The 11,755-nt window shown below is 33.3% G+C and overlaps 1 protein-coding gene across 1 annotated transcript in view; it reads left to right on the top strand.

Moving 5' to 3' along the window:
- LOC120348595 (CTD small phosphatase-like protein) overlaps window positions 1-11,456 on the top strand; it is a 30,115-nt gene extending 18,659 nt beyond the window's left edge. Inside the window, exons 6-9 of the mRNA XM_039418758.2 lie at window positions 3,358-3,543; window positions 5,596-5,790; window positions 6,662-6,753; window positions 7,119-11,456. Of these exons, the coding sequence (XP_039274692.1) occupies window positions 3,358-3,543; window positions 5,596-5,790; window positions 6,662-6,753; window positions 7,119-7,122 (477 nt within the window). The 3' untranslated portion in view covers window positions 7,123-11,456. The remainder of the gene's footprint in view (window positions 1-3,357; window positions 3,544-5,595; window positions 5,791-6,661; window positions 6,754-7,118) is intronic.
- Window positions 11,457-11,755: the final 299 nt, after the last annotated feature.

Genomic DNA, 11,755 nt, shown 5'->3' on the forward strand with positions numbered 1-11,755 from the left:
TTAGCAACAGCCTACATGTAGAAATTTCCATTTCAGGACATTGTTGTCATCCTGTACTCATTGGGTTGACTGTTTCTTGACAAGCCTGTTTATTTTCAATTTTGAAATGGCTTTTCCACTTTCAGTGTTTCCCCATATTACACTAATGCAAATGCATATTCGGCTAATTTAAATAAATTCATTTTTATTATGCTAGCCAACAATTGACCAATGCCGAAAACAAAAGAATATTGAATCTTCTCAAAATTATTGGATATTCCTATTTAAATTAGTTTCATTCCTGAATAGTCTTTAAATTTTTTCATTGTGTAGCCTGAATTTTATTATAAAGGAAATTAGGAAATAAATCAGTATTTTTTTCTGAATTTTGAAAGCTAATTAACCTATGATATTTAGTTTGGTTTAATAAATTTACAACTAAATTCACATTCATTCTTGATCCCAGACTCTATTCTATTACAGTAATATTAGTTTCGAGAATTCATTAACTTTAATATGGGTAGCATGACTTAATTTTGTGTAACACACGCTATATCCGAATATGCATGAAGATGAAATGTTTTGGATAGATAGAAATGTTGAAGTTTCTGAGAATTTTCTCAAAAGCTCATACATGCTGTGCATATTCTTTTTTTTAATTTTTATTGACCCAATGTTTCATCTAAAATTTTGCTAATTTGTTTCATTCAGAGCGGAATTTCGCCTGAATTCTGTATAGCTCTGTCTGTCTATCTTTACAGCAAGCTCGGTATTCTCAATCCTTACTGTACCGGAACCGATATGTCTATTTATTTTAGTATATTAGCTACAGACTAGCTGAGATTTCCATTTTCGAACAGCATGTTCCGAAATTTTATGGTGTACAATAAAGACATTTCAATAACAAGGCTATTTTTCAATGAATGTTGCTTAATTGTCATAAGGTTTTATGAACGAATTAAACATTGATATTCAAATACATGGGCTATACGTAATTGATTCCTTACCACCTGCTGACTTGCGCACACAATATTTACAGAACTTATTGTTTACCCAAGCGTACTAGGTTAATTTTATGCCTTGTTGCAAACTGAAAAAACAAATTAGTTTAACCATGTTTCTGCCATAGATAAATCAAGCCTAATAGTAATACTGATACTTGATGGCTGAAGATTCTCATTATTGCAGGCAATTGGTTTACTAAGAAAGCTGAATGACCATGTTGTTAATAATGCATTATATTCATTATGGAGGTTAATTGGAGGCATATCTGCATAAAATTTTTAATTTATGCTGGAATGTAGTGAACAGATGCTATCACTTTTATGTGAGATTCATTTATTATGTTTTTGCTTGGTTTAATTGAAAATGGTCTTTTAAACCATTGGTTCCCAACCGCCGGTCCGCGGACCGGTGCCGGTCCGCGAGGCTTTTTTGCCGGTCCGCGAAAAAAATTCGGTGTTTTGTTGTTTTTATACCGAGGACGAGGTCGCGTTGGTTTATTACGCAATTTCTCTTCCGCCGTCATATTGCGACATCTTGGCGCCGAGTAATCATACTTTTCGCTTTTTCGGCTCCGATTCATCTCGAATGCGCTCCGATTTCTTTACTGAAGACGAGGTCGATTTATTACGCAATTTCTCTTCCGCCGTCATATTGCGACGTCTTTCGCAACATCTTGGCGCCAAGTAATCACACTTTTTGCTCATCGTGAATGCGCTCCATCAAATCTCGCAAGATTCAGAAACCTAAAAATTGGCACGCGTGCCTTTTCTGTTTTGCATGCTTTTCCTGATTAATATGACCATCCAAATAAAACGTTATGCATATTTCTTTGTTCAAACCAAAAAACCGTCAAGAAAAGTATAATACTCCAGTAAAATATGGCAGGTGGTCACGAGGAGCGAAAAAAGCTGAGATCTTTTCCAGTATCTTGAGCAGACAAAGTAGGATTTTGAGCCTGGTGCCAAATTACCGACGACTTTGTCATTGTAATGTAAATTCATTCCGTTTGAAGCATCGATCAACTGCAGAAGGATTGATATGACAAACCCAATGAAAAAACTTGATTCAAATTGTGATTCTACTTTACAGTCCAGATTTAAAAAGGAATCACTGTCACAATTTTGGATATCTCTTGATAACGAATACCCATCGCTAAGTAATTGAGCAATCAAACTGTTGTCCGTATTTTCAACGAGTTACTTCTATTTTTATTACTTATATATAAAAATATTTTCATCACTAGCAAAGCGAAGCAAGGAAATTGGCTGCACGCCGCTGTAGGGCTACGTGTTGCAGAAACTTCCTTGAGGCATCGTTTGCAATCCTATATTGGAAACTAAACAGCAGGAACATTTTCACTAGAGTTAATTACGTTTGTACATGATTTGACATGTACATGTTTTTTATGTGAGATGTTTTATGTGTGCCTTTCTTACGCATAATGGGTGCCCAGCACTGCATTTCATTACGCAAATATTTTTGGCCGTCCTATTATTTGATAGTTTTTCTTCGTGTGAGCTGTTTTTAAGTTTGCCTTTCTTGTCTAGACTCTAGACTCTAGATGCATATTGAATGCCCGACATTGCATTGTATTACGCAAATATATGTTATATACTCTTTTATGTTCCGGTCATCTCAATTTTTCGCCGGTCCGCGAGTACATTTAATTTAGTTTTACCGGTCCGCCAGGGTAGAAAGGTTGGGAACCACTGTTTTAAACCATGCACCAAAATCTAGCATTTAGATAATAGGGTACAGTAACCTTAATTGACATGTTGGACATATGTTGGAACAATTTGTTTATTTTTGTATACCCAAGTTCCATGGTTGTCTGTTAATCCCACTAATGTTCAAGTGATCAGGTCTATGCACACGTGGTATGTTAAAATGCTTTGCTACATTAATGCACGAACCTATCCGGTAACCAGGTATATATTTGCTCATAATCGCACTGTTTTATTCAGGACTGTGTCAGAGTTTGGCATGTTTCACCGTAATCTGTGTTTTAAAATCGAAATCCTGAGTTCCATGAAGTTGTAATTTTTGACTTTCGATAGCGATAAAAGATATCAAGATCTTTTAACAAACCCAAACAAAATGAGGTTTAATAATTGTTCTTTCAAAGTATGCTTGCATAAGACAAAGCTTTAATTATCAAAATTTGATTCTCTAAATTAAGAGTTTGGAGCTGAAGTTGAATCCAAAAATTTTAAAATTTTTTTTTAACCTGAGTCAATTGTTAAATATTTCCAGATTCCACAGATTATTGCTGCCCTCCTGCTTGGGTATTGAGTTCAGTTAGACGCATTCTGTCTCAATTCAAGATAATGGTTAAATTTCTAAATCTAGTATTCAATACTTTTCCCATTTCAGTATGCCGATCCAGTGGCAGATTTACTAGATCAACATCAAGTGTTCAGTTCCCGTTTATTTCGTGATTCTTGCGTTTTTCATCGAGGAAATTATGTCAAAGATTTGAGCAGACTTGGAAGAGATTTGAACAAAATCATTATCATCGATAATTCTCCAGCATCGTATATTTTTCATCCGGATAATGCGGTATGTAGATTCATGAATTTTCCCGAAACCATTTTATTGTTTTTTTTTGTATCCTCAACTTTCAACAAACAGCCACTTATATAATTATATTTGAGGTAAAATCTATTGCTTGAATGTTGAAACTTTTTTCAGCAAAATGCGGCAACAGAATTTTTTGTCAGTATAATATAAATTATATATTTTCATCATTTATTCACTGTGGATCAGGTGAACATTGACAATGATCAGTGCTGGATTTCCAAATTGATTTCAAAGTCTGCATGCCATTGTATGTGAATAAAAAATTTGTCATTTACAGATCCATAATCGTAAAGCAATTCTTTGCAAGTCATTGACAGAAAATTGGCCAACACTTCCATTTGCAGCATCTAGTAACCTGCCAACATTTAAATGCTGTAAAATAGCATTGATGACTTGCAAACGATTATATAGACGATGAATTCTACGGCAGTCAGTCTTTTGTAGTTTTTTCTGTCCAAAACCTATTCCCTATTTTGTGTTTTAAAGTGTATAGCATATGTCTCAAACATGCTGGCCCTTACATTCAAGTATTTTTCATCCTTAATTATTTCTTCAAATATTCTTTCATTTCTGTAGATAAATATGTGTAAAATGAACTGATTGATCTTGATGCTTACTGGTGCCTCCTTTTATTAGCGATTAATAATTGCTGCATTATTAACAAATATGGTTTTATTCAAAAATGGCTGCTACGTTATTGAAACTGCTTTATAGATTTTTCGAAATGATTGATTTTTCTATGATGCCTTTTCACACATCTTGCTCTGAACAAGTCCCTGTACAAGTATTCACTGATATGTAAAGGACCCACTGTTTTTGGGGGGGGACCCAAATCCATCTGGTTTGGCATTGTATACCCAATTTATGACATTCTAGATGAGGTCGTGGGATGGTATTTGAACCAGAGATGAGTAATCTGCTTTGCCAACGCAGTTCAACTCTAAGGCTCTAAGCTATGCTAATTAAACAATTCTAAAACGTTTGATTGGCCTATTATCTGCAACTTAATTATGCATGAACAGTATTATACGGAAAGAATTCACCTTGGGAAAATTAAAATTTACACTGCAATTCATTTTCACTCGAAACTAATTAATTAAGTCCTGGAACAATACTTTCTTCAAAAAATCAATATTTTTTAAATCATTTGGGAAATAAAAAGCTTTCAATTTCACACAAATGGATTAGACCTGCTCATTAGTAAGTAATTCTGAAATAATTAATTGTTTGTGTCAACGGGGCCCCAATAATTAGAATGATAAATCAGGAATAGAACCAGAGACCAAAAAGTAGAGAACAATTTTGAATTTTATTTGAAATATTCATGTTACTTGAAACGACGTTGCGACATATTACCGTATATACCGGTAATATTATTATGATATATTCTCTATAAATGATTACTTAGATTCGGGGTTTTCAGCTTATATTCTCTCATTACCCCTTTGCAAATTATAGAAGTAAAATTTATCCAAATTTAAAAAAAAAATCAATGTAGAAAAATTTGCAAATCCAGATGTCTCTCATAACTACAGTTGAAGCAGGGAGGGAACAGTTATGATTTTTTTATTCATAACTAAGAAACAGACCGTTTTCTTTGTTTGTAGTGAGAGCATTAGAACATTTGCTCATAACGCAACAGAGGACGTTTCAGTGCGAATAATGTTGCAATCTGCTACATGCCCAATGGCCAAATTCGATCTTGTAATGAAACTGATAGCATATCGTGTAGTAGAGAATTTTTTTTATGTTTTGCCAAATTTACCTTCTAAGATGGGTCAACTTTACCCTGGTTTGAAAAATTGTGACTAAGTTATCTCATAAGCCTGTCCTCTATGATATGGCATATGGGAAAAGGATATCATATAAGGATTGCATATCAAATTTATTACATCATGGGTAAGGTGATGAGCATGGGATTTAAACCCAGGACTTCAACTTGCAATACCATCATAGTTAAGTCTAACATGTCAACCTGTGCCACCACCCACCCTCAAAACCTTCAACTAAACCCAATATACTCCTCTTTAGGTTCCGGTAATGTCATGGTTTGATGATACATCAGATCAAGAACTTGTCAACTTGATACCTTATTTGGAAATGATAGCTGAATCTGATGATGTTTACACGGTGCTAAGGCAGTCTGGTTTTACTTCTCAAGCCAATGAAACAACAACTGCCATACAAATGCAACTTAATTCTCAAATGAGGGGCACATTGGCACAGGTATTGTTTTTGAAACGAATAAGTTTAATATTATAATACTTTTTTCTATATTTTATCTGTTTAACGCACCTATTTTACCAGATTTTTTTCTCTGTTCCTCACTCGCTTGGACTATCTATTTTATCATACCTTTGAAACCTGATACCACAAAACTGCATTGGGCTGATGATTCATAGTAATGTCCATACAGTCATAGAATTGAAGAAATCGCAGTCAATTCACTTTAATTCAGTAATGCGAATGGTTCCTGATGAAGGTCTTCGCTCATAGCCCCAGAAAACCGCTTTGTGGCTTCCTAGGGGGCCTTGAGACCTGCTTCAAGCATTGGTCATGTTTGTAAGGATAGCTGTGCTCTCTATACTGTTGTGAGTTCGTGCAACAAATTGTCGTAATTTGTTTCGATACTATTTCTGCTCTCTTAGATCACATTAGTTTTTTACATTAGTTACAATAGTGGACTTGGGGTTTTATGACAACAGCGCGTTCAGTTCAATGATCTTTGCTTGACTGATTTCTCTTATATCTTATAAAAGTGTAACATCACATCTTTACAAATAGAGACACCAGTTGTTAATAACCATTTTCAATACATTCCACCCACTACATTTTTGTTATTTGTTCATTTTAAAGGAGTGTTATACGTACAACTCACACACTGACTATTGTACAGTTTGAATAGTTTATAATGTGTGCATGAATAGTAAAGAATATGAGTGATTACACACAAATACAAGACAAAAATTCTGCCTCTAAAACATTGAATTCGTTTCCGGTTTGGAAACCTTGAGTTACACCATAAAAAACAAATAGTAACCTTCAATTTAAAAAATTAGTGGCAATTATGCAAATGAAATGTATTTGCCATTTTCAGCATCCCAACATCATCACACAAGTACAACAGACTGATTCATCAGAAGACGAGACTGAGTCGTTAAGTCAGGATGAGAGGGATAATGAAGAGAGGTAAATAGATTTAATATTTCATATTTGTTACATTAGTTTTCAACTAAGACAGTGTTTTTATCAGACTGTCAGGATCAATTTGTCAGCTTATTTTTTGGCTGTCATTCTTATCATGAAAATTCTAAAATTCTGGAGATTTTAGGTTTCGAATTAGTACTCCAGGGAGTTTGATGATAATATGACTCCGGTACTGACTCCAATGAAAACATGCCAAACACTGATTCTCAACACTACAGCCCTTTTTGGTATCGTATATTCTCTGTGTTTTGTTCTCTTTTTCACCCGTTGAGAAAAATTACAGATATAAACCGTGGATAGAGACTTCTAATTCTGACCTTTTCATGACTTGTTTTTATTTATTTTAGATAGCATAGATCAATGAAGAGAACATCTACTCAATCCCATATGTCTCACCACCACGACAGCCTTCCAATACACCTTGGACTGTAATTAAAACTGCTCAAAATCAGAGCAAATAGGCTATGCCTATGCCATCAAGGATAAGATTATTACGTCTTCCAACCTTTTACATTTGAACAATATCAAGGATGTCATTCACAAACGTTCAAACACGACAATGAATTCAATCCGCATGTTGGTGCTTCCAAGGATTGCATCGTTGGCTTTAATGCCAGTGACAAAAACGTACATGTTCGCCCCCATGCGAGGAAAGGTGTAATAACATCTACTATGATATGAACAATCATACTGCGGAAGATTATCAAGCAATATTTTTGTTTAGCTAAACAGGATCACTGAAGGATTTCAGTAGAAATCATCCCCAGTCACAGCCATTCCTTTATAAAAATAATGATTATTTATATTGGCCCCCCCAATTTTTAATGTTGTAAGTTTTAGAGTGGTATGTACCCTAAATATAAGGTATGGTTCAATATTTTCTAAAACATGATATACAACTTTTAAATTTAATTTGAAATGAATTCTTGCAGGGCCCTGTTATTGGTCATCAGAAAATTCAAAGGTTTCAAATTTCAGCTTCAATTTACATTCTTTGAGAATCTCTGTCATCGTTTTTTATTTTATTTAGTGGACTAATTGATTGTGAACTTTTTTTTTATCCAATTATCAACTTCTTTCTGGAAATGCAGTTTTTGATAGATGTTGTTATATGGCATATAGAAATGAGTAAAAAAATGAACTAACCTCTACATTCAATGAAATGTATTTATGAATATTAAAGAGAATTGACATGGATCGTTTAATGTTAGTGCTTGAAGCTCAAATTTTTAACAGCAACAATTTTATTACAGTAAATTTCTATATGGTGCTCTGCTGCTCAATAATATCCATCCACGAGTTAATATCTGGGATGATTTTGCTGTTGAATCACGGCAATTGGGATTTGAAAAGATTTGGTCATTGCTTACTGGGAGTGTAAATTTATAATTCGAATCGATCTGGCTGATTTTTTCACTCAAATTCAGGATTTTGATCGATGACTTTTTTTATTCCCCACCACTCCTTTTTCATAAATATGATCCATGGTAACATATGCTGCTGGCACTCTGGTCTTCGCCTTTATTATATTTTGAATATTTTTGATCAATCCTTTCATTATCAGCATTGGCATTGAGGTTAATGCGCATCGAGAAGATGTCTTGTTGATTTCTTTATTTAAATGGAGCTAAATTATTAAAAATAAGATTCCTTATTTTTTTGTAAAAAACGGTATTTGGTGATTTGTTTTTGGGAGAATGAGAAAAATAAATTTTTTAATCTATCTAGTGTTATAGACTGGATGTCAAAACAAATAGTTTGAATTCTTCCTTAAAATTGCTATCTTGACATCAAAATTTTTATAGTTTTCACAGACATGGGTTAAAAATTTAATTGCCCCAAAGCTTTTTAAACTGTTGCCTCTCTCAAATAGTCCTGATGTGGAAGAAATCTAATTCCATTAATTATTCTAGTCTGTGATGATATTTATGTTTTTTAATATCATCGCAAATGCCAAGCCCAATGAGAAAAGTTCTAACTTCCAATAAGCTTGAGAATGTCTGAACGCCAATTTTTATATATGAAATTTAAAATCGCTCTTGAAAGGTGCTTTCCAATATTTACCATAACCAAACTTTTATTAGGATGATTTTAAATAGAGGTGTAATTTCATTAAATTGTCATAATGATCCTGGCAATATTCTTCTTAAGAAATATTTTCTTATATGGAATAAAGCGGCTTCCCTATCTATTTCTCTGCCTCAAGTGTGGATTTTTATGATATAAACTTTTTTTCACCTTTTTTGTATTTTTGACTTATTTTTCCCCACTGGTAGTAGTCGTTAGTCATTTATCAATATTTGATCAATAATGCTTTTGCTTACGGTAATTATTTTGCTGCTTTTCATATTACTTATCCCAATATAGATTTCAAGATGGTTATTTCTAATAGTTCTATCAGCTAACTTTGAAACGAAGGTATTCAGTCTTATTGGAAAATCTCAGTTTGCCTAGCAAGATCCCATATTTGATAGTACCAGAAGGATCCTCTTTGGAGCCTACTTTTTTTGGTATATATAATTCATTATTTTGTGCTGGGCATAGATATATATTTGTCATATTATGTCTGTCCATAAAATGGTTTGTTTTAACTGGTTATCTATATAAATATATATATTTTCATTGAAAGTGCCTTTTATTATCGATTTTAGCGTATTTTTCTTCTCTTTTTAAGATTGTAAAACCGTGTTTTTATCATTTACATATGTTCCCACAATCTATAGGCCATATGCTTGGTCTATCTCAATTTTTCAAAGGTAATTTTAAATCAAGTCTATCAAAGCGGAACTAATTTACTATTTATGAAATATAATGTTGACAAAGGTTTAAACAAATTGAGGAATGTAAATAATACTAGAACCGGAAATGTCAGATTTTATGGTCTCGTATTAGACTTTATTTGATTTCTTTATAAAATTTTAAATGTTTTTTTTTCACTTGATGTTTTTGATAGACTACACTACAGTGGCACCACTTCTGTTTTAGATGCTATATTCTATGTTCCTTGTTCTCGTTTCTTTTTATGTTTGCAATTTGCCTGCTTATAACTAAAATTCTATGTTGCTTTAAGGTTGGGGATACATATTTTTGTAGATATAAAATACCCTTCGCAAAGTTTTATTCACAAGTATTGTAAGATGTACATATCTGTCTGGTTCAATATTCTATGCTTGCTCGGCCTTTTAATGACTTGATTTAGTCAATGGTTTAATGTGGAATCACTACTGGTTTTCAGGTTTAACTTATATTTTTACTTTGTGGTATGTGGCTATTTGGTGTGTGAAATATTTGATGAATATATTAGAATCAGTTTGAGCATTCCAGATACCTTAAACAAACAATAAATGACAGTAATATTTAGGGGGATTTGGCCAAGTATTTAAACAAAATATTTATTGAAAATGTCATCCATACACCTCATCTTCTAAATAGAGAAAGGACCAACTGGACAAATAGATGAACCCTTGTCAATTTGCCCAAATATAGAAAATGGTATTATCAGGTTATGTTTACTTGAAAGTAAAACATTCCAAGTAAATAACGTAGTATAAAGTTTTGAAATGCTCAATAACAATTTTATTGCCTTTGTCTCGTTTTCGTTATATCCAAGTCTTTTTCTATCAGACATGCACTTAAAAGACAAAAATGTATGTTTTTAAGGATCTTTTTGCAGTGATTATATCTGTTCAATTTGCTTGTTTATTCTTTAATAGTGTGGTATTAATGGATGATGTTTGAGTTAATCTTACAACAACCATGCTTCTTATGCGACTTGGAATATTGCATTACGTCATTTCAAAATTTGGTTTGTAGCTTACCGCTTGTGTATTTATGCCCACTCCACAGTCTTTTTATAATTTTTTATACCCAAATTTCTCTTTCGCCCAGTGTCTATCACAACAAAATGTAATGCTGTATAGATATATAATAATCCCATGTAGTATTGAGTAGACACATGGCCTACCTACTTCAACAGTTATGCTGCCTGTAATTTTAGCATCAACGCTTGGCAAATTTGGAACTTTCACAACATGTAGAGCTTTACAGCATGTCCCACATTGATAAATTGTCCACTGCCCAGTTCTTTTTCTTTAATTGAAACTTGCTTCACACAATTGAATAAGATACGAAGCTTGATGTGTCCCATTTGTACAGACCAAAGACTAGTCATTTCTGGTAATGTTCATGTAATTTGGTACATGTCTTCTGTTGGATATAACAGTTGGGCGGGAAAATGAAACCTTTTTCAAAAATACCATGTAAAGTTGCTTCTGTTTTACCATTTCCATCATTTAGCCTCCATACTTTGCTATGAAAGTCAAGAGCAGTGGCATGAAAAATTAGAGCTTGTTTATAAACGATCAGATTTCATGTTAAACAATACTGACACCTCTAAACCCAGTAAATATGATTTGTTCTGTCTGCCCACATTTATTTACTTACGGTATGTCTGTTTTTAGTGACCCAATGTTTGATTCTTGTAAATTCTGTTGTAGATTTCACTTTTTTGTTTTTTCTTCCACTAATTATGATAATGAATGAAGATATGCCACTTTTGATCCATCAGCCGTTCTCTTTACTCTTGTTGTTATAATGTTTCTAATAATATGATCATGCTATTACAGCTTTTAATTCGCTACATTTGTATAAAAGTTATAAAATAAATAAATGAAAAGTGCTAGAAACTTGTGGTATGTTTTGTATTACCGGGGAATAAGTTGCATATATTCAGTATAATTGGACAAGTTTTTGAACGAGCAGATTAGTAACGTGGTTGGTGGCGTTTAAAGATGATAATACAGATTTAAAAGTGTTACCAAAATCACTTGACCAGTTAACGCAAGTCTGCGGTTCTATTATCGGGATGTTGCAACCAGACACGACGTGACAAACCCCAAGTTGACGAGATGTTAATGAATTTGTATCTTTAATTTGATCATACCACGGGCAATTATTGCGAGCCTTTATCCGGATGGAACAGAAA

Source organism: Styela clava, chromosome 1, assembly GCF_964204865.1.
Source record: "Styela clava chromosome 1, kaStyClav1.hap1.2, whole genome shotgun sequence".
Taxonomy (NCBI): domain Eukaryota; kingdom Metazoa; phylum Chordata; class Ascidiacea; order Stolidobranchia; family Styelidae; genus Styela; species Styela clava.